Genomic DNA, 23,366 nt, shown 5'->3' with positions numbered 1-23,366 from the left:
CAAGTAAGATTTACTTCCAATTTTAGGCTTTTGCTTTTGTTTTTTTTTCTTACGGTCTTGGATTTCTAATACTACATTAAACAGCTGGAGTGGTAGTTGATACAAACTGTGTGGAGGCAATGCTAGTAAGAGGCGATGATGAGCATTTTCGATATGTTGGCTCTTAAACGTCATGTACCTACAATTTCTGTGTTACTCCAATGTTTGCTGAGGGCCTTTGGCACATAAGTTTATCATGTTAAAAAAAAAAAACTTTCTTCTTCCTAGTTTGCTATGAGTTTTTATCATAAATAGATGATGAATTTTATCAACTGCATTTTCTATGTCAATTATGGTGGTTTCTTGCTCGGAGTTCTTTTTCTCCTTTAGGCTACTCATATGGTAAATTGTGGATTAGGTTTTCAGATGTTGAATCTTCCTGAGATAAACTGTACTTGAACATTTTATTTTTTTAATACACTGCTGGATTTGGTTAGCCAGTACAGTACTTGGAATTTTTGCATCATGTTTACTAGTAAAATTAGACTATTCCTGTTTTGTTCTCATGTGGTTGTGGAATAAAGACTAGAAACCTCATGAAATGAGCGAGTCATCTATCACTCTTTTCTATTTTCTAGAACAATTAATATAAGACAGGAGTTATTACCAAAAGTTGGATTGAACTTACCTGAAAGATTATCTAAGCTAGTTGTTCAAGGGGAAATCTTTACCAATTCAGTGTATTTAAATCTATGTTAATCTGTTCAAGATCATTATTTGTCATACTAATCTTGGTATTTTCTACTTTTCTAGGAAGACCCATTTCATCTAGATTTAATTTTTTAGAAAATCTGTGTTTAACTATGTGTTTTATTTTGTATTTTCTTTTAATCTTTTACTGTTGAGTCTTGCTAATCTTTTCGAAGAACCAGCTTGTGTTTTTATTACCTTCTTTTCCCCTCCATTTCATTGATATCTGCCTTTATTTTTTTTTTCTTGGTTTTTTGTTTTTGTTTTTGTTTTCTGTTACTCACTACCAATTTCCAGGGTTGAAAACTTGACTTTCCTATTTGTAACCCTTATATCCTAGGTAATCTATATAAAGCTTTCCATATTGCTTTGACTGTGTCTCACAACTTTTTTGCATGAAGTATATACATTAACATCCTTTTCTAAATAATTTTTTTTTAATTTTTTTAATGTTTATTTTTGAGAGAGAAAGAGAGACAGACAAAGCATGAACGAGGGAAGGGCAGAGAGGGAGAAATAGAACTTGAAGCAGGCTCCAGGATCTGAGCTGTCAGCACAGAGCCCAACGTGGGGTTTGAACCCACGAACTGCAAGATCATGACCTGAGCTGAAGTCGGACGCTTAACCGACTGAGCCACACAGCCTCCCCTAAATAATTGTTTTATTTATTTTGAGAAGAATATGGAATGCTTCACGAATTTGTGTGTCATCCTTGCACAGGGGCCATGCTAATCTTCTCTATCATTCCAATTTTAGTGTATGTGCTGCTGAAGCGAGCACTCTTCAGTAATTTCTGATTTTCTTTTTAACCCCAGGAGTTTATTAAGCTTTGATTTTTATTGCAGTACAGTTGGAAAACATAGTCTATAGATTGGTCCTTCGGAGTTGAATGAGGCTTCCTTTATGGATTGACGTAGGGCCCGTTTTTTGTTTTTAGGTTTTAGTTCTGCATGTGCTCAGCAAGTGTATAGTCTGTGAGTCTAGAGTTCTCTGCATGTTCTAATGCCTCATTTCCAGGCTATATGTTAGGTGTGTGCCTATTTCTGATGAATATATATTTATTTATTGTTTTTCCTTTTATGTATAGATTATGTACTCTTTATCACTTATGATATATATTTATATAAAGTATATATATATATGTATGTTGTTTTTTTTTTTTTTAAGTAGGTGCCACGCCTAGTGTGGGAGACCAACTCGTGGCCCTGAGGTGCCAAGACCTGAGCTGAAATCAAGAATTAGGAGCTTAACCGACTGAGCCACCCAGGCTCCCCTTAAATATATATTTTTTTACTTAAATTCTATTTTATTAGTTAAGATCATTACCCAGCTTTCATTAGTTACCTCATATCTTCTTCCATCATTTTCAACACTTTTTACCCTCCTTGCTCCCAAGCAGCCACTGAACTACTTTCTGTTACTATAGATTAGTTTGCATTTTCTAGAATTTGTAAAAGTGGAGTCAAACAATAGGTACTCTTTTGGGGGAAGAGGTGGGTCAGGCTGCTTTTCTCGTGATTATTTTGAGATTAATCCATGTTGCATGTATCACTAGTTTCATTCCTTTTTTTTTCAATGTTTATTTGTTTTGAGAGACAATGTGTGTGACCGAGTCGGGGAAGGACAGAGAGGGAGAGAGAGAATCCCAAGTCAGGGCTTGAACGCACAAACCTGGAGTTCATGACCTGAGCCGAATTCAAGAGTTGGGCACTTAACCAACTGAGACACCTAGGTGCCCTTGTACAAAATCATTCTTTTTAGAAGCTTTCATTGGAATGGAATTTTATCCCTGTTATACATATTTTTTTCACAGCATCTCTGGAAGCTGATGGTGGAAGAGTCAGATTTACTGGGTCAGCTGAAGGTAATAGCTTAGCTGTCTTTTAACTCTTGAAATGATGCTGGTGGGCAGTGACTCATTCTTTAGGCTGTCTGACGAGCACTGGTGGCCTGTACCTAGACTTCCTGAGTGGCCTCACATGTTCTCATCCAAGAACACAAACTCTACCTAATTTTACAAATGTCTAGAGTATAAAGGTTTGGGTGTTTATTTTCTTCTGGCATAATATTGTGTTGTCATTGAATAAATGATACCGAAGACACACCCATTGTCCTGCCTTGAGGAATTGCTAAGTATGCCCCTTTGACATGTCAACAGCCTGTATCCTTTTTAGGTTGGGCTTAACTGATGAGATTGGAAATTTTCTGTGTAATTAGGCTAGTGAGGAGCTCCTGGCCATGCTGCATTACTGGATTGTAAATTGAAATTCTTTCCACAGATCATCAAAGACTTTTACCTTCTGGGACGCGGAGAACTGTTTCAGGCCTTCATTGACACAGCTCAACACATGTTAAAAACACCACCCACTGCAGTAACTGAACATGGTGATTGCCCTGTGGGCCTGAGAATGACCACTGTACTGAAATTGCTGCTAAACTGTTTAGTTTGTTCCACATAAGAGCAGCCTGGCGAGTTGCCGAGCCATGTTTCCAAAGGCGGAAGGCCTTTCAGGTGGGCTGTACATGGAGGTCATTGGAAGTAGCCTCTTGACCCTTCCTGGAAGAGTGGGTACAAATCAGGTATTTTATCAGATTATAGTCCTACCTTCCTTATGGGGCATATCAGGACTTAATGCCACATGTATTAGAAATCTTTAGGTTGTGAATGATGGAAACTTAAACTGAACTAACCCAGGTAGAAAAGAGAAATGTATTTGCTATTATATTTGTAACTCCAGTGGGATAGGAGTATAGCTGGGCCTCAGAACAATTGAGGGACTAAAACTAGGGACTTGAATACTGCTAGAATTCTCTACTATATCTTGTCTGTGCCTCTTTCATGCCGTTTGATGGCCTTCCAGTCCCCTTTGGAAACATGGCAACAGTTCCCAGGAACTACCTCAGTGTCTACTGGAGGAACCAAATCCAGTCTTTCTGGAGCAAATTGTAAGATTCCAGGAAAGGGTTTTGATTAGCCTAGTCCAGATCATATACATACCCCTGCATCAAAGATGGCAGACATTAAGATACGCCTCCTTCAGTGAAGTGTTCACCCTGGACTAATGGGAATGCTCACCGTTCCCATTCAAACTACATGAGGAGAGTCGGGTAAGGATCAGAATCCAAAAAAGAAAATAGGAAACCGACAGGGTTACCATTTTTCTAACTGTAAAACAAGAGATGTCCACTCTACTCATATCAGACTTTTTTCATCACAGATATCAGAAAACCCAATTCAAAATCATGTAAAGGGGAAGGAAAATTTATTGACTTTCATAAATGAGAAGGTCAGAGTATGATGGCTTTAGGCAAAGTCCAATCCAGTGGCTTACACGATGCCTTCAGGACTTGGTGTCATTCTGTCTTTCACTTCTGCCTTTTTTCTCAGACAGGCTTGCTCCATATGGTAGCAAGATAGCCTCCAGCCAAGCTCACATCCTGCTAAGGCCTTGTTTATCTCAAAACAAAAACAAAAAACCCTCTTTCAATCTGAATAGAACCTCTGCATTGGCCTGGCTTGAGTCATGTTCACATCCCTAAACAAAATAGTATAACAAGGTAGAGAATTACATTCCATTTGATCATGCCTGCATCACCTGTTTACCCTAGAATCAGGTATTGTCAGCCCCACTGAACTACATGGATAATGCTGGGAGGGGTGATTCTCCAAGGAAAATTGGGTGCTGCTAGCAGCAGCAGGAGGAGGAATGCATGCTTAGTGACGCTAAACAACCCGTTTCCACTGCATCCTGCTGTGTCAGGCAGGCTAGAAGAGACGTGGAAAGCCGGTGGCATCTGGGTCTGTCACATAGCCTAGCATTCTCATCAGCCCATGTGCTCTCTTTCAGATGTGAATGTGGCCTTCCAGCAGTCTGCACATAAGGTATTGCTGGATGATGACAACCTTCTCCCTCTGTTGCACTTGACGATTGAGTATCATGGAAAGGACCATAAAGGTTTGCTGCTCTTTCTTAGATCTTTCTGCTCTTACTGGTCATGGTCTGTTCTCTCATCTCTGCTTCCATCCACCTCCACAGAAACCATATCATTTCTGACCTTAGAAGTCACCTTGTCTGGTGCCCTGTTTCATATGGGAGAAAAAGGAAGTCCAGAGAGGCTAAGTGGGATGCCCAGGCCATGATTTTCTTTTCATTTTCGTCCCGCTGCTGGCAAGCTCTATTTATTTCCAGCCACCAGACTTTAAAAGAATCTAAAAGTCCTCCTAGAGAATCTCCCACAGAATTTCCTTGCCTTCTGCAAGTCCCTTTTTGTCCACTTTATGCTTCTGACATTGCAGGCTCAAGTGGGCGCTCACTTCATGAATGTGACTCACCTTGCGGACGCTGTGGTTCTAGGTTAGCAAAGCTGTCTTTTTTCTTCTTAACAGATGCTGCTCAGGCGAGAGAAGGGCCTTCTCGGGAAACTTCTCCCCGGGAAGCCCCTGCATCTGGCTGGGCAGCCCTAGGTCTCTCCTACAAAGTGCAATGGCCACTGCACATTCTCTTCACCCCTGCTGTTCTGGAAAAGTGAGTACTTATGAATTTCTCACAGGTAGATATTACCTACCTTACTTCCAAGGGTGGAAATGATCAGGAATAGAATTGGTGGGAGCAAGATAACCACCCAGCTGGTGGTTGTAAACAATTTGTAAATCGGGGGTTGCAAACTGAGATGCCTTCATGGACTGGACAGAGGACAGTAGGGAGTAGTAGGGACAGGGATGAACGAGAGGGTCAAACCCTTCAAACCATCAGTATGGTAGTGGTGGTGGTGGTGTTTGTTTTTAAGATTTTATTTTTTTTTTTTAATTTTTTTTTTTTAACGTTTATTTATTTTTGAGACAGAGAGAGACAGAGCGTGAACAGGGGAGGGGCAGACAGAGAGGGAGACACAGAATCTGAAACAGGCTCCAGGCTCTGAGCTGTCAGCACAGAGCCCGACGCGGGGCTCGAACTCACAGACCGTGAGATCATGACCTGAGCTGAAGTCGGACGCTTAACCGACTGAGCCACCCAGGCGCCCCAAGATTTTATTTTTTAAGTAATCTCTATACCCAACTTGGGGCTTGAACTTAAAACCCTGAGATCAAGAGTTGCGTACTCTACCAACTGAAACAGGTCACCTCTGCTTTTTTTAAAAAATTTTTATTCTTTATTTAAAGTTTATTTATTTTGAGAGATGGCACATACAATGTGAGGAGGGGGAAAGGAGAGAGGGAGAGGGACAGAGAGAGGGAAGAGAGAATCCCAAGCAGGCTCCTCACTGTCCATGTAGAGCCCATTTTCAGGCTCAAACTCAGGAACCCTGAGATCATGACCTGAGCAGAAATCAAGAGTCGGACGCTTAACCTACTGAGCCATCTGGGCACCCCTGCTGCTGTCTTGTAAGTTCCAAATAAGCAGTTTACAGGCTGCCAGTTTGTGACCCGGGAAGATGCAATCTTGGGTACCACATGGAGAATCTGGGCCTCGTTAATTCCATCAGACTAGCAAGTTCCCTCCCTAACTTTTGTAATACTTCGTTGATCTTCTTGGGAAGAGTTTCCAAGTCCAAGTGTTTGCTGCAGACTTGAGCCATGTCCGTAACCCCCCTGGAGAGGCAGTGGGGACAGCTAAGCTGAGGGGTAGAATGAAGGAGCTGGACCAAGGTGATGAGAGACTTTTGGATCAGCTCTGTTCTTTATCCTGAGAGCTTGCCACGTGCTATTGCTCTACTCTGTCAGGACCTCATGTCTCCAAGCCAGGGAACGAGAGCTCTAGGGGAAGGGAGGTGGGAGAAGCATGCTTGGCTGGTGGTGGCCTGTGAAATCCGCCCCCACAGCATTTTAGGAATTTCTCAAATCCTATTACGGGATAGGGCACTGGCCCCTGCCCTGGTTGGAGGATGGAGGCCATTGTCCTCGGGCTAGATGAATGGAGAAAAGGAAATAAATGAAGAAAAGGGCCTCACTTCATCTCTCTGCTCCTGTTCACAACCCTGTCTACTTTTTGGGGTAAAGAAGCTTGCAGTATGGAGAACAGGCATGAACTGGAAAAGACGAGGCTGGTTGAGGGAGATTTCTGTGGCAGGTTCAGAGCCCACAGCACACCTAAGTAAGCTGCATGGACCTTGTCCAAAGAGCCTCCACAGCTCCCAGTGTCCCACAGGCAAAGAGTCCATTTACCTCCTCACATATCAGGCTGTGAACACCATTGAAGAAATCAATCTCCAATGTATTTTTAAAAACTTTTAATTATGAAAATTTCCAAATGTATACAAAAGTATGGACTATAATCGCTCATGTATACCTTATCAAGCTTCAGTAACCATCAACATTATGCTATTTGTTTTATCTTTTTTTCCCGTTAGAGGCTTTATAAAGCAAATCCCAGACATGTCATTTCACTCCCATCACTCTGCAATTCAGAAAAGGCATGTTTTGAATGTAACGACAATGCACTTATCACACCCAGTAAAATTAACAGTAAGCCCTTATCTGATATCTGGTCCACATGGAAATTTTCACAGTTATCCACAAATGTCTTTTTTTTTTTTTTTTCTTACAAATGTCTTTTTATGTTTGGGTTTGTTTAAATCAGAATCCAAACAAGGTATACTATTTTTACTATGTTCCATTAGAAATAGATGATTTTAAGTGTTTACTTATTTTTGAGAGAGAGAGCGTGAGCTGGGGAGGGGCAGAGAGAGAGGGAGACACAGAATCTGAATCAGGTTCCAGGTTCTGAGCTATCAGCAGAGCCCGACGTGGGGCTCAAACTCGTGAACCATGAAATCATGACCTGAGCTGAAGTCAGATGCTTAACTAAGCCATCCACGTGCCCCAGCAATAGATGATTTTAAAAACCAAATCAGATTGGTTTCTGCAAGCCTTCCTACGAACAAGTAAATTTATCTGGTTCTGCTAGGAATTAGCTGTCCTTCTCATGTGTCTTCTTGTGCAAGGCAACTAGCCCCTGAGCTTGCTGTGAGGCAGGAGATAGAGCTCAGTGAGGGAGCCTTCGATTGTGTTCTCTCTTCTTTGGGACAAGAGAGTCAGATAACTATAATCCTTGTTTCCACCATATTTTTATTATTGGTCCATATAAGACCCTCCTTCCTTTTTTTTTTTTTTTAATTTTTTTTTAACGTTTTTATTTATTTTTGAGATAGAGAGACAGAGCATGAATGGGGGAGGGTCAGAGAGAGGGAGACACAGAATCCAAAACAGGCACCAGGCTCTGAGCTGTCAGCACAGAGCCCGACGCGGGGCTCGAACTCACGGACCGTGAGATCATGACCTGAGCCGAAGTCGGCTGCCCAACCGACTAAGCCACCCAGGCGCTCCCCTCCTTCCTTTTTATGCATAACCATGAAACCACTTCCCAGCACCAAAGCTGGAACACTGAAAGTAACCTCCTTCTGCCTCTGTGGTCTTTCCCAGTCCCACTCCCTTGGCTCCCTGAGCCCAAGGTGACCCCTCTCCTACATTCACATTTTCTATCCTGTTTATATTTAGTTTTATAACATCTATATATATATTCCCCCAAAGTATGCTTTTTTTCTACTTGGTTGTTTTAAGCATTAATAAAAAAGTATATCAGGGGCGCCTGGATGGCTCAGTCAGTTAAGCATCCGACTCTTGATTTCTGCTCAGGTCATGATCCCGCAGTTCCTAGATTTGAGCCCCATGTTGGGCTCCGTGTTGACAGTGCAGAGCCTGCTTGGGCTCTCTCTCTCTCTCCCTCAAAAATAAACATTTTAAAAAGGGTAGCAGGCTATATGTAATCTGAGATTTAGCTTTTTTATTCAAAATCACATTGCTAGGGGTGTTCTTGAGTTGTACAGCTGAAGCGCATTACTCTGACAGCTCTGTAATGTTCCATCGTAGAAATTAAAGCACAGTTAGTTCATCCCCACCCCCCAGCCATTCTCATTTCCTTCCTGCCCCTTGGGGGAGGGGTGGCCAGCAGGTGCAGGTGAGGTGGGGAGTGAAGCCCCTCTCTGGAACAGCTGGCGGGACGTGTCTGCCCCAGGTACAACGTCGTCTTCAAGTACCTGCTGAGCGTACGCCGGGTGCAGGCTGAGCTGCAGCACTGCTGGGCCCTGCAGATGCAGCGCAAGCACCTCAAGTCCAACCAGACCGACGCGGTCAAATGGCGCCTGAGAAACCACATGGCATTCTTGGTGGACAATCTGCAGTACTATCTCCAGGTCTGTGCCGAGGGACGAAGAGAAGGAAGGGGTGGGAACAGAAGCCCGGGAGGTTGACGGCAGTTCCTGAAGTGGGACTGCCATCCTGCACGGGATGAAATGCTGGCGTTGAGAGAATTCGTAGGTTCTGTCTCTGGGTTGGGAGGCGTTCTTGGCGGCATTTTAGAGGAAAGTGGGAATAAATGGAGGAAGGATGAGGAATTTAGGGTTCTTACCAGCAGTGCAGGATTTAACTTGTGTTGACTTGACCCTTTTTATAGTTTGCTAGAACGTCTGGAAGGACTTAACTAAAGGGAGCAGGTGGAGGGGATGTGGCAGGAGGCGGGAGGGATCTGTCAGAACTTTGGAGCCCATGAGGTATTAGGCAGATAAAGTTCTATAAAGCCAGGCAACATCAGGGGGTCTTTGGTCAGTCTTAAAGTGGTCTGAATAGGAGAAAGAGGAGTGGGGGCAAAGAATTTCTAGTTCAGACCATCGGCATCTTAGTGTCCCTGAGTGCTTAGCATATGCAAAGTACTGACAGTATTTGTGTTTAATTGTCCATCAGGTAGATGTGCTGGAGTCTCAGTTCTCACAGCTGCTGCATCAAATCAACTCCACCCGAGACTTTGAAAGCATCCGATTGGCTCACGACCACTTCCTTAGCAACTTGCTGGCTCAGTCCTTTATCTTGTTGAAACCTGTAAGTAGGGCTGTTGGTTTCCTCAGACTGCTTCTAGCCCGACTGTTCCCTTAGATCCTGAGTTGCCAGGATGCGGAACTATCATTAAGCAATTGTTCGATCTCCATTTTTAACAAATTAAAGCAAAACTAAAAGGGAATTTTAAAAGGGAACTTAAATGTCTTTGAATCTCTGAAATATTATATCCCGGGATGTGGTGAGCAGCTATAGAAGAATATGTGCTCAACCCTCAAAAGGAAGGATTTAGAGGAATTTAAGAAATATTTCTGTGATACCACAGAAAGGCTAACAAAAAGCATAGAGTACTCAGAAGTCTTTCTCAGTTCTCAGAAATCTTTAGGGTCAGGATTGACCAACTGAGAGTTGTTTTCACATACAGCTGGAGTAGTGTCTCCCCCTCTGAGTACGTATGTGTGTATATACATATGTTCATCTCCTTCAGGGTAGTTATTCTCAACCTTGGCCACACATGAGAATCACGTGGAAGCTTTAAAAAATCTAGGACCCAGAGCCCTTAGAGTCTCTGGAGTGAAACCCAGACACCAGTATTTTTTAAAGCTCACAAGTAGATTCTAATTCCAGAATAAAAAGCGGAAAGATTGAAAGGACCCCTCAGAGTTTCTATGGTTATTTAGGTTACACAGATTACACTTCATCTGTGATGTCAGCCAGTTTTATCCCTCAGTTGTGCCACACCACAAACACTACTTGTCTTTTGTTTTGCTATTTGGAGCTATTTTTGCTGCACTAAGGGAGAGTGAGTTACATGGATGCCACTCCCAAGGGTTCTTTCTGTGAACTGACAACACCAGGAACCACTGTCACCAGTAGACTGTCCTCGTCTGGCATGCGTGCATCCTTGGGAAAAGCAGAATTTCAGAGCAGGTGGTCACCATTAGATATTTATTGAGTGCTTACTTTATGCAAGGCACTGGGGATACAAAGAGGTATAAGTCATGGCTCTGCCCTTAAGGAGCTCACAATCTAGTTGGAGAAACAGAACATACATACATACACAGATCAGTAACAACACAGGTGGCCTCAACAAGAGAGCAGTACACATAATATAGAGAGAGAAGCAGGGGGTCACTAAAGGGTACATGGGGAAGGGAGTGCTCTGCTGAGAAGGTAGAACTTGAACTGTATTAAGGAGAGTATCCCGGGCACAGGGAACAACACTGAAAGCAAAGCTCAGGGCAGGAGCACACTTGGTGGGTCCAAGAAACGATGACAAGTTCACTGTGGCTAGAATGGAGGTTTTGTGCAGGAGTGACTAAGAGAATAACAGCATCTTTGCCAGGAAGGGAAGAGTTTGTTTTACACATGTTGCATTTTGAGGGGCTGGCAGGACTTGCATGTGACATTGTCTCTCCTGAGGTCAAAGAATGGGAGTAAGGTAGCTCTTAGATTGTTTTCCCAAATCTTTAATTTCTTGGATGCATCTACCTCTTTTTCCTAATACCAGCTCTTTCCTGGGTAGGTGTTTCACTGCCTGAATGAAATCCTAGATCTCTGTCACAGCTTTTGCTCGCTGGTCAGTCAGAACCTGGGCCCGCTGGATGAACGTGGGGCTGCCCAGCTGAGCATCCTGGTGAAGGTGAGTCTGCTGCCACTTGGCGGTGTGCAGCCCTGTCCAAAGGATAGAGGTTGTTTTGCCAATGGGGAATCACGATCTTTCCCTCTGAGTCAATAAGGCATATTCCCAATAATTACATACACACAGAAATAACAAGATACAGAGATAAAAATGTTGCTGTCAGTTCACTTTAAAGCAGCTAATTTGCCATCTCAACATTCAAAAATAGCTCAGCCCTGAATCTTTTCTTCAGCCCACAAACACACATGGCTTTGTTTTCACATTCTACCCAACCTCCTTACTTCCTTGAACTAACTCCGTTTCACTGAGATTGTGATTATCCGACGGGAACAAAACCACGCAGCTCTCCCCACCCCCACTGTACCACAGAACATATTAACTTGAAAGCAGATGCTAACTTCCTCCTGAGAATGAGCGTGTACTTTCACAGAAAGTCATGCGATCTATGGGTTCTGTACAGAGAAGAGTTTTAGGAGCTAACAGAGGTGAGGATGTGGGAAGGCCAGCTGGTGCTGTAGACTTTTGGGCAAGACTCTTTCAGGGAACCGCCCTCCCTGCCTCACTCCACAGGGACAGTTGGTGAGTCTGAGAGGAATGGCAGCGTGGGTCCTTCTCTCTGCAGGGCTTTAGCCGCCAGTCGTCACTCCTATTTAAGATTCTCTCCAGCGTTCGCAATCATCAGATCAATTCAGATTTGGCTCAACTACTCTTACGACTAGATTATAACAAATACTACACCCAGGCTGGTGGAACTCTGGGCAGGTAGGAGCAAGCCCTGGGGAACTCTGTGGACCGTGTGTGTGTGTGTGTGTGGCTTTTTAACAAATTGTAATTCCAGAGCTAGGAGGCTCTAGCCACAGTCTCATCCAAATAGCCTCATTTTATAAACAAACTAAGGTTCAGAGAGAAAAAGGGCTACATCTGATCATCTTTAATAATTTTAATGAAGCTTATTTTCCAGTAAAAGCCATCATCATAGTAACATACTAAAACCCCTGATGCGGAGATGGGTGTTTAGGTTTTGGCTGGGCTGATGCCCTGCTGGGAAGCAATGTGGCTGTGGTTCCCAGTTCTGACATGAACTAGCTGTGCAGCCGCAGACCCCTGCCTGCCTCACCGGCCCCCAGCTTCCAAGTCTGGGAAAGGTAACTGCCCCTTCTAATTCTTTTCTTTTCAGTTGAATAGATTTTGTGGTGGTTAGCTTTTCTCAGAGGCCTATCCTATTCAAAAACATGTTATTGTTCTCCTTTTTCTCTTTCTCATATGTCCTCAAGCAAATTTTTCCTAAGCGATTTTAGAAGAGTCAAACTTAAGTTTTAAGATGACATTATGTAGATCACAGGTTGCCCTGATTCATATTTCTTTGAAGAAAAGCTCAGGAAAGCCTATTTGATGAGGCTCTTTTTTTCTTTCAGTTTCGGGATGTGAAAACATCTGGTTCACAAACAGGCCCATCATGTTCCCAAATCTGTGACAGAAGATTCAAAACACTCCAGCCTTTCAACAAATGCCTGCAGACTACTGAGGGCTCTACCTTTTTCTGCTAGAAGCAATACTACTGAACACCCGTGGGCACAAATGCTTCCCATGTGGAAGGGTCTGCCCTACCTTAGGGGAGTTCGTCACTCACCCACCATGGAAGACATGTGGTGTCAGCTCTCCCTCTGCCGGCCTTGCCAGATCCAGTCCACGGAGAACATCCGTGGGGCACATCCATGCATTGAGCACCTGCTATGCGCCTAGGTACTGTTCAAGCTGCGAGACCCAGCAGTAAGAACTCCCACTTATCTCACGCTGGTAAAAGGGCAATCCTAGCTATTGACAATGTAGTAAAGTAGTATTCTAACAAAGAAAAAAGGGTCCTTAAGAAAACTTAGGTCAAATTCTTAAGATTTCAAGTACTGAAAATTACAGGTCTAATTATCCCCTCTTAGAAGAACCATAGGAGTTGAGGTTCTCCTAACCTGGCCCAACCATTACTGGTAATTATTAATGTTCATATGGGTGTGAACCAAAATACTCATTGAACAACTCCCTCCATACTGAACAAGAATGCAGCAATCCAGCCTCAGTCTGTAGCTACTGAATCTGGTTCTTATCTCTGCATCTTCTACCACATACTACGTCCTATTTCCTACAGTTGTGTGCTGAGGATGACCCCTTCCACTCCTGCCTGTGGAGAAGTTAGCAAACCATGGCCTGCCACCTGTTGGTGTAAATAAAGTTTTATCGGAACCCAGCCACGCTCATTTGTTTACGTATTGTCTGTGATCGCTTTCGTGCCATCATGGCACAGGTGAGTACTTGTGACACACCAAATAGCCCAAGAAGCCTAAAATACTTCCTAACTGGCAGGAAAAAGTTTTTGACCCCTGCTTTAGAGAATGAGAGGACAGCAGCAGGGCTGATGCTAGAGGTAGGGAAGGAATAGCTTCTAGTAACTGTGACAGGAATAACAGTTACAAAATGTTGGACCTCTGACTAGAACTTCTGCCATTTCCAAATGTTGTCACTGTGTTTCTCCTGTTGGTCCTTGCACAAAGTCATCCCATCAAGCTTATAGTCACTGCCCTTTCAGAGCAACTGGTGCTTTTTCCTTTTTAGGAAAAAGTACAGTACCCACAAGTCAGCTGTCAGGTCAATTTTAAATAGAGATTTTTTTAATTGCCAGGAAACTTAAGAGCTATGCTCAATTCCATTCAGCTTTAGCTATACCTATTGATCTGGACCTACTGTAAAATTAGGTTTTGGGAAGCATCTAATTTTAAACAGCCCAGGATAACCTTTCGACAATGATGGCACAGAAAAATTTTAAATTCACTTGTTATTTTCCTTGGCAAGCTGTCCTCCACTACGAACAAACCTATTGAAAACCACAGAGAAGGTACCACATGTTTATCTTGCTATTTGTTCTGCGATTAAGTTCAAAGAAATGGATGAAGAAATCCCAGTTACTACAACCAAAGAGATTCAACATTTATTTTATCATAAAAGTCCAGCAAATAAAACTATATACAAGATCCATGCAAGGAATCCAGTTACACACAAGACACATTTAAAACCTGGTTAAAACACAATCTCCACAACAGGGAATAAAATCGGTTAAGACCAATATCCTTAGTGAGAAACATAATCGTGTTTATATTTTGGATGCTGCTTGAATCCAATTCTCTCCCCAACAATGAGGCACTGGATCACCCACTCTTGTGACACCACAGGCAGCTGCAATGCTTCAGCACACTTCAGCACCGAGGCTGGGCATGAGGGATCCGTCACCACCACATCAAATACCCCTAAAGCAATATCTGCAGGAAGCAGGGGAAGATGAGGAAAGGAGACTCAATTTAGCCTTCCATTAAAGATGTGCCAGTATGTTGCACTGTGCCCAAACTCCAGCCCTTTATATCAGTGTTACTGATCACAACCCAAAGAGAAAAGCTGTAATCACCGTATGCTAACCTTGTAGAATTATTTATAAATACACCACTGGACACCAGCAGAAGCATAGAGCCTCCCCCCTAGTGGCTCCTGAAGGTGGTGCCTTTCTAAGAGAAGAAACATGGATATGGTCAACCTAACAGACCACAGGGCCTAACACTTATGGGTCGAAGGAAATCCTTGGAGCAGTAACACCACATACACTTTCCAGGTACCTTTGTTATGGGCACTTGAATGGTGCTGCTTCACGGAGGCTGCCCCCCCAGTCATGAGGATCTCAGACCAGAGCTCGAGGAAGTTCTGCTGTTGGTCTGACACCAAGAGTACCTTCAGATTGTGGAAAGGGTTTTCACGGGGTTGCCTACAAAGGAGTCAGAGACACAGCACCTTGGAATTAGAGAAGACCCTAACGTGACAGGTTACATCCAACAACGTGTGAATATTTTCAAAAGCCCTGCATTACGGTACCACTCCCCTTCTCTTCTCCTATGAATCATGTATTCTCTGGGATCCTAGCCTTCTAATATATCCCTTCTGCTGTCCAGGTTTGTCCTGGGGCTAAGAATAAAATGCCTTGCTTGAAATTCAGTCCCCTAACCTTAGAGGTCAAGAACACTGAACCTACATGGAAATCCTCACACATCTTCAAAAGGTCCTTAACCAGGGTACCCTATTGACATAAACTGGATGAACTACTAAAATAAACTCACTCAAGTTCTCTAATTTATCCTATGATCATTCTAATTTCTACAAACACTCTCACCTTGATTCTCCTCACTCCAAGAGCTTGCTGTCTTCCTGCCTACCATTCTAGATAGGCTCTCAAATACTCACCAATCCAGAATTCTCTGCTCCTCAAGGCTATACCCAGCAGGCAGCAAATAATTTCGGTAATTCTGGAGCTGGTTGGCATGGCAACTATCATGGACCCAGACATGAGACACACAAGGAATCCCACTGGCAAGGCACAAGAAATACTTCCGGGTTCGACAATGCTGATCTGCAATTAGGAGACACTGGTAGGCTGTGTTACACTGGAAGAAAAGGAACAGAAGCAATGGGTCTGGTTACTTCTACAGAAAGCCCCTGAATAGCAGGCCTTAATCACAGAGAATAGATCTGAACACTTCTAAAATACTACCCAAAATGTGATTTTTTTTTTTTTTTTTTTAAGAGCACATGTGCGAACTGGAGAGGAGCAGAGGCAGAGACAGAGAGAGAGAGAGACAGTATTAAGCAGACTTCATGCTCAATGCAGAGTCTGCGGCGGGGCTCAATCCCATGACCGTGGGATCAATACCTGAGCCAAAATCAAGCTCAACCAACTGAGCCACCCAGATGTCCCTGAACCTATTCTTCTACCCAAGGTCGCCTTTCCCAATGAAAGGCCCACAGGCTTCCTTAGATGTTCTCCCTGCCTCACTTGCAGGTTTCTGGGGGCCTAAACCCTCAAGGGACCACCCAATCCCAGATATTCAACCTTGTAGGCTGAGAATCAGCAACACTCTAATAGGGATTTCTATTAAACAAATTTTAACCTACTTTTTGTCCCAAGAATAGAACCACAGCCTTTAACAAGAAGGGGTCTAACTTCTCTTCATTACAACCTTCTCTTCATTACACCCACGTAAAAATTCTAGTTGATGCAACAACTTTGTGGCAGTTACCCAGTTCCTCAACTGTCTACCTGGTGTACCCAACCTCTCCATCCCCTCCCCCTCAGACTCTTCTCATTACTGCCCTTCTGGGAAGCTACACAAAGAAACTCCTCACCTGGGCTTCATTGAAGTCTTCAAGAATATAGCCAGCTCCTGCTCGAAGCTGGGATTCTGTATACTGCTTGTTGAAAGGAGGAATTTCTAAAAATTCTATTTAAAAAAATAACCAAGATAATAATTACTAGTTAGTTTTGTATTTACTACTTTAAGCCTGCCTCTTACTGCCTCCTTTGACACTCCCAGCTAGCTCCATAGCACTATATCCTAAAGACAGGTCAAGAGCTTTCCCATGGGTCAGAAAGAGATCTGTCATGAGCACTATAAAATGCTGCCAAAAGCAGGGACAAGAGCAGAAAGGGCGGGAAAGATGAGAAATGGGGGTAGGTCCTAAACCCAAAAACATCAAAGGTTTCTGTACCAAGTCATGGGACTGTTAACAGGGATGGACACACAACCAGTTCCCATGGTAATGTACTCCAATTTGAATAACCCTTACCATCAGGAAGTTGTTCCTTAGGACTACCCTAAATGTCTCCTGCAAACTAAGCCCATTTCCTCTAATTCTGCCTGTTGTGGAGATGAAGAATAGCTGATTAGCACTTTTTGTAACAAAGCCTTCAAATTCCCCCTTCATCAGAATTTTTTACCCCTTGTACACTAAAACTCTGAAGAACCAGAATACTCAAAGATAAGTAGGGTTTCTATAATGTAGCTGCTTAAGTGAAGGCTAGCCAGAGAAATCCTATTTCAACCTTTTTATTGAAAACTATCTACCTTTGATGATCTTGAAGTACCTCAGGACACTGAACATCAATGACTGCTTTACAGTCTTGAGGATGAAGTAGAAGTTATGAGAGATGAGGCTGAAGCTGTAATGACCCTAGGCAATTAGAAATTGCTTCTTTTGACCAAATATCTGCTCCTCTCATATATAAATAACACATTAAAAAAGAAAAGACAAAAAAAAAAAAGCAAGACATTAGAGATTTTAGTTAATTAGGAGTTCTGAGAAATTAAGTTCTAATGAACTTATCACAAATAAAAAACCCAACCAAATTCATAAGAGTTTAGTGCCAAGACCATTCCCTTCCCCCTCACGCCAGTGGTAACTGACAGAACAGAGCCTGTGCAGACAGGCCAGGCCTGTGGTGCCCTCCTTACTGACGGAGCCACCCACAAGCGCTGACGCCCCACACTCAGTCCTCTACACCTCTAGTGAGGACTGGCCAGCCTATTCATGTCCACTGCTCTGTCCTTGACTACACATTCTCACGTTCCTCTTAAAATGAAAACTAGAAACTTTACATGGTTATAAAACACTCAGATGAGAGCAGGACTATTTCTGTTTCATCACTGTATCCTTTTGATCCATCTCAATACACATTTGTCACAATTCTCAGTACCAACACTACTGCTGAGTCGCTCCCGGGGCCTCTCATGGCCCTTTATTTTCCCCAAGACTTCTATTTTATGTCTGCTTAATCCAGGTCTGTTTCCAGTCTTAACCTAGATTTTAATCCCCAATTATATTTCCTTGCACCTGTGTAATCAAATATTACCCTGTCTAGGCAGCAGTCCATTCCTCTACTTCTTCTCATTTTGGATTTCATTTTATTTGTGATTTATGAGTGGCCCTGCCTGACCTGAGGTTAAAATGAACAGGTTTTTAATTCCATCATCTAAAATCAAGGATGAAGATACTAAATAAACCCAACTCTAGAGTCAATCCCTATGGCTGATAGGTCCCTGATAGTGTACCTAACAATACCAGGTGCCATATTCTTAACTCATTAATAAATATGTCTCATTAAATGGATTTAAGCATTCTATGAGCTCCTGATATAAACTAGCATCTAAGATTCCCATTTATCTATTAGTCATGTCACACAGTTTCTTTTAAACTATAAATATTCTTTTTTTTTTTTAAGTTTATTTGAGAGAGAGAGACAGAGAGAATCCCAAGCAAGCTCTGCACTGTCAGCACGAAGCCCAATGCAGGGCTTGAACCCGTGAATTGTGAGATCACGACCTGAGCCGAAGTCAGACGCTTAACCAACTGAGCCACCCAGGAGCCCCAAAACTATTAATATTCTGTAGGTTGTTTTAGTACAAATGTCTCCAGGCTTCTTGAGACTGAGGTACCTGTCAACATTCTCACATGCCAAAAACATCAAGGATTTTTGGTACTTCTGGGCAGTGTCCGATGATAAAGCAGACATGTTCACTACAATCACATTTTCCATGAGAAACCTGGCAATCTTTTAAAAATGTCCAATTTCTCCTCCTCATTTAGATAAGACCTACCTCCTTTTGCACATGGTTGCAAGGTTGGGATTATAAACATTTGATATATCAGCCATCAGTGGAGGGAATTTTTAGGAGTTGAGTTTATTAATCTCACACAGGCTCACAGATGTTGGACAGTCTACATCTTATACCAAAGTTGTTTTTTTTTTTAATGTTTGGTTATTTTTTTGAGAGAGAGGGAGCGCACATGCAGGAGGGACAAAGAGAGACAGGGAATCCCAAGCAGGCTCCACGCTGTCAGCACAGAGCCTGACATGGGGCTAGATCTCATGAACTATGAGATCATGACCTGAACCAAATATCAAGAGTTGTATGCTTAACCAACTGAGCCACCGGGGCACACCCCCAAAGCTGCCTTTCTTGACTATGCTATGCCACAGATAACACATTATAGAGTTGCCTTGTGAAGTCCTGGTCTATGGAAGGGCTAGGAGCGTCTTGGAGAATAAAGTCCAGAGTCTAGCAATACTGTGAAAGCAAAAGAAAACAAGACCACAAACACTGTTTTGATGCCACATCCTGCAGAATCCTCAAGGGACTCCCACTATAATCAAAGCAAACTACACTCTTAGCTAGGAAACTCTTCATACACCTTATCGCCAATGATACCTATCTGAATTCTGTCTGACAAACAAAGCTGGGCACACAATTAACCTTGAAACCCCACACATGCCACACCTGCTCCCACACCCTAGAGTCGCTCTACTGATGGCTGTTTATGCACCTTCCAAATAGCATAAACCCTAATTTCAACTCTCTGATCACCCTTCCCATAGCCTTGTACAGATTTCCACATGGCTATGGTTGGTTTTGGTTAATTAGGGGAAGAGTTGTCTACACCCCTGAAATGCCTACCATCGCAGATTTGCAGTGGTGCTATTTTATGAAACCATGTTCCCCAATTCGATTCCCTCGTGTAAGATATAGTAACTCTAACCTGCAGAACATCACTCCAGCTGCACCTTTACGGTTCACAGACATATGTGGATGCTGCTGTGAGTCACTTACAGTGTATACATTTGTATCCACCCATTTTCTCTCCTAGATCACATACTCTTTAGACAGTTCAAACGATTTTTACCTGTCCCCACTACAGCCTTCACTCAAACCCTAAGTCATAGACCACACAGAAATACAATATATAGATTTAGGTTAAGGTTGAACAGAGATACAAGAGTTGAAAAGGATTAGAAGCTGTTTCTCTGATATCACCCTGGGGCCCTGGGCACCCTACATTCTCTGTCTTATGCACAGACCTCACGAGAATCAACTTTGCCCCCAGGTGGGTTTTCTCTAGCAACTGCCCCTAGAACACAGATGGGAAAGATGGCAGGGCATTCAGAAACCTGACTTGGAGGACTGTCATAGGATAGAATGAACACTGGGTTCTAGTCCCAAATCTACCATTACTGCAGACAAAAAGCACGGTTTTAACCTCTCTAAGCTTGTTTCCTCATCTGTAAAATGGACGGTAAGATCTATGTCCCATGTGCCTCACAGGATTGTTTTGAGGAGCCACTAAGAGGAATTTTGTGAAAACCGTCTATAAATTAAGAAGGAGAGTTCATTAACTTTCCTGACCAAGATCTCAGACACCACTTGCACTGCTTACTTTATAGGCTCATAAGTGAATGGAAAGGAAGTAAGTGCTCATGTGTCAGAGCCCCCAGGGCTTCCTAGGGACTTACCCTCCTCTTCCTCACTGCTTCCTGTAGGGCCATCTGGCAGTTTGGAGCGGCTGGCCAACTTGTCACTTGTTGTGGCCATGGTGAGAAGAAAGGCATAGCCCAGAAACAAGGTTTTGTTAAGGGGCAAAGGCCCTCTCTGCTCTTCCAAGGCAGAGGGTTCACCCATGTTGTCTCCACTCTCACAGGGGCTCACAAACTCTCCTGCCCCCACTGCACCTGGAAGGGATGGAGACACAATTACTAGAAGGATACAGACCACTGCCTGGGCATGACAGGATGGGTAGGCAATGTCCTGACCAGGTTTTTTGAGCTACTGACCAAAGACCATTCCTATGGACCCCTATTGGGTCCCAGGACCCAATTTACAATGCAGAGAAATTTTATGTATTTAAGTTTTATACAGTCATGACGATTTATAAATGAATATCAACTAGTATTGTTTTTATACAGCCAAACTAAATACTTCTGGGATCTGAAGAAAGTAGTGGTTCTAATACAAACAAAGTTTAGGTAAGAGTGAAAAATACTTAGAAATCTTCAGCCCACTTTCTCTTGCTCAGTGCTCTGATTTCCCCAGGATATGTGATATTTTGAAACAGCCCTTAAAAACAAAAAAACAACAACAAAAAACCCATTTTTTTTGTTACCAAGAAGTGTACCCAGCAGATACTCCCACCCTATGCCTAACCGTCACCAGAACGGTGCACAGAATACTTGGTAATAAAGTGTTCTTACTCACTGATGGAGCTACAGCAAAACAGCCTGCTTCAATTATCCCAGTTTCCAACCCCTGGGGGTGAGTAAGTGCACCGGCCGGCCCAGGACTCCCAGAACACCCATGCTACGAGTGCCCCAATAAGTCCTCAAGAAGAAAACAAATACCTGATTTGAAGAAGCGGAATCATAGCCTCATTAGGAGGCTAAGATGACAGGTCATGCCTCCCTAAAACAAAACCAGCAGGAGGAGAACAGTCTGATGTAGTATGTATAAGCCTGGACTTCAAAGTCAAACTGCCTGAGTTTGAATTCTGGATTACTAGGTTACCTTGGTAAAGTTAGCCAACTTTTCTGTACCTCAAACTCTTCAACTAGAAAATGAATTCTAGCATCTAAACCTCATTGGGACTATTTGAAGTAATACTGAAGGACTTAGTTCCATGCCTCACATACCCTGAACACAACAGAGGTGCTGGACACATATGGAGATGACACAACGCAAATATACAGGAAACCAAAGGAACTCTGGTGCTAGGACAACATAACAACCGATGAACCCGCTCAGTCTGCTGCACTGAGAGAGCTCCCTCAGGGCAGACACTGAGGACTTTACACCTGTGTCTCCAGAACCCACAATGGCTGGGGCTGGATATTAGAGATTCCGTGAACAATAGACGGATGAATTCCTGTTAACATGAAACATGAATGCGTGGAAAGGAGGTGTTTGAGGAACAGTACAAGGAGATGCAGACTGAGGTACTAGCTTTCAGTAGGAAGTCTGGGAGAGCCAGAGGGCCCTGAGCACAAAAAGACTCAGGAAGCAGAGCTTCCTGAGGTAGAAGATGGTGCCAGATAAAGGAATCTGCTTAAAATTCAGTTTCTTTCCCTCCTGGAACTTATACAGAACTCAATGAGTGTTTCCAATCAAGACCTAGTGTCTTATCTATCTCCACTGGACTCTGCTGAGAGATGTGTAAAGGTGGATGCAGTAAGCTGAGTACTACCTGTGCTTGTGCAGGATCCCAACTTTGTAGAAGGACAGAGCGACCATTGCCACTTATCAGGCTCCTTCTCTCCAGCAGCTGGCCCTGCATTCCACAGTGGTCTGAGGGAGGATGAGGCAAAAGGGAGTACTCACCAGGTTTCACAGTGGCAGACTTCCGGCCTCGCTTGGCAGGGGACCGTTCTTCTTCAGAAGTGATCAGTTTTCTTTTGCCTGAGAGAACTCCCGAGGAGGCACGAGGGCTGTCTGTAATCTTGCGGGTAGGGGTTGTGCTGCTGCTGCTGCTGGAGGCAGTAGGGGTGGCTGGGGAGCTGATGTTGCTGCGCCGTTTCCGTTTCCCTTCCACCAAATTGTCTATGATAGGATAAGTCAAAGGTTGGTCAACTCCCATGGTCTGAGGCCCTGGACTCCAAGAAGCTGGGCAGAGCCTGATTTAGATATCACCACACCCTTTCCTCCACCTCCTATGAGAACAGGAAACCTCTTTTAAAGCTGCCATTCTGTTTCAGTCTCAGCCACGACTGAAATGTATCTGGTCCCCTGAAGAACTGGGAAGACCAGAAGAATCTGAGGATTTACCATGTGGTCCTGGGAAGGAAACAGAGATAGGTGGTGGCTCCAGAAAATGGCAGCTCATTAGCATCTCATAAACCACACAGGACTTGTAAGATTTAGCAAAGCATCCTGATTGCTCTAGAAACCGCTCTTCCCACCACAAACAGGACAGGGGCCCGGAGCTAGGAAACAAAGGTCTTACCTAAGCTGATATCTGCTGCCTTGGTAAGGGGTGTTACTGCCTCATATGGGCCAAGGCCATACTGCTCTCGCAGTCTATTTCCTTGCTCCAAGGACAGGATGACGGCCATTCGCTTGTACCACTTCCTTTGGCCTTCTTTTTCAATGCTATAGTAGAGCTCTCCAGACTCCTTCCTATGCCCTTTCACCACTCCTGGGTGGGAAAAACATAAGAGCAGCCTGCTATTGTTTTAGGTTGCTTGGCAGCCACTCACAGTGGGTCTGCACAACAGGTTGTGTCAGGGCATCAGGAAGTCCGACAGTGGACTGAAGTTAGTACTGAAATCCCAGCTGTCAATCTCAGACACCACCACCACTTAAGAATATATGTAGCTACAACCCTGAGATTGGGACATGGAAAGATTCTCAACAGAAGGAATCCTTTGGTTATAAAATAAAGCCTCCTAAAAGCCAGCATTTATGAGTTATTAGAGGTTCAATTATTTCTTGAAATGACATGTGGTTTCTTAATAATCCCATTATAAATTACTAAACCTTTCTT

At 43.4% G+C, this 23,366-nt stretch overlaps 2 protein-coding genes and 1 non-coding gene across 17 annotated transcripts in view; 1 reads left to right on the top strand and 2 right to left on the bottom strand.

Annotated features, from left to right (window-relative positions):
• The window catches only part of TUBGCP4 (tubulin gamma complex associated protein 4), a 36,243-nt gene extending 22,802 nt beyond the window's left edge, over positions 1-13,441 (top strand). The window contains exons 10-19 of one of the 7 annotated variants that reach the window (XR_003969461.1): positions 2,543-2,593; positions 3,009-3,114; positions 4,578-4,685; positions 5,117-5,255; positions 8,742-8,919; positions 9,467-9,601; positions 11,082-11,198; positions 11,821-11,960; positions 12,217-12,343; positions 12,614-12,680. Coding sequence is in view for 2 of the 7 variants with exons in the window: in XM_030318365.2 (XP_030174225.1) it covers positions 2,543-2,593; positions 3,009-3,114; positions 4,578-4,685; positions 5,117-5,255; positions 8,742-8,919; positions 9,467-9,601; positions 11,082-11,198; positions 11,821-11,960; positions 12,614-12,626 (987 nt within the window). In the remaining 5 variants the exon portion in view is untranslated. Of the gene's footprint in view, positions 1-2,542; positions 2,594-3,008; positions 3,115-4,577; positions 4,686-5,116; positions 5,256-8,741; positions 8,920-9,466; positions 9,602-11,081; positions 11,199-11,820; positions 11,961-12,147; positions 12,344-12,613 lie in introns of all 7 variants that reach the window. The other 6 variants (XR_003969460.1, XR_003969459.1, XR_003969458.1 and 3 more) reach the window with 6 other exon arrangements.
• LOC115517330 lies at positions 1,405-1,509 on the bottom strand. The gene has a single exon (XR_003969794.1). It is a non-coding gene; the product is annotated as a U6 spliceosomal RNA (small nuclear RNA).
• A 704-nt stretch (positions 13,442-14,145) lies between the features above and the next one.
• The window catches only part of TP53BP1 (tumor protein p53 binding protein 1), a 94,476-nt gene continuing 85,255 nt past the window's right edge, over positions 14,146-23,366 (bottom strand). For 7 of the 9 annotated variants that reach the window (XM_030318346.1, XM_032593660.1, XM_030318345.1 and 4 more), the window contains 7 exons: positions 22,827-23,018; positions 22,205-22,423; positions 20,350-20,565; positions 16,410-16,504; positions 15,471-15,670; positions 14,852-14,997; positions 14,146-14,503 (listed from right to left, as the gene is read on the bottom strand). In XM_030318346.1, coding sequence (XP_030174206.1) covers positions 14,316-14,503; positions 14,852-14,997; positions 15,471-15,670; positions 16,410-16,504; positions 20,350-20,565; positions 22,205-22,423; positions 22,827-23,018 — 1,256 coding nt within the window. In that variant the 3' untranslated portion in view covers positions 14,146-14,315. Of the gene's footprint in view, positions 14,504-14,851; positions 14,998-15,470; positions 15,671-16,409; positions 16,505-20,349; positions 20,566-20,876; positions 20,951-21,231; positions 21,293-22,204; positions 22,424-22,826; positions 23,019-23,366 lie in introns of those variants that run through there. The other 2 variants (XR_003969457.1, XM_030318348.1) reach the window with 2 other exon arrangements.

This window comes from Lynx canadensis, chromosome B3 (assembly GCF_007474595.2).
Source record: "Lynx canadensis isolate LIC74 chromosome B3, mLynCan4.pri.v2, whole genome shotgun sequence".
Classification (NCBI taxonomy): Eukaryota; Metazoa; Chordata; class Mammalia; order Carnivora; family Felidae; genus Lynx; species Lynx canadensis.
Note: the sequence above shows the minus strand (reverse complement) of the source record. Positions and strands in the feature narration are given on the sequence as shown.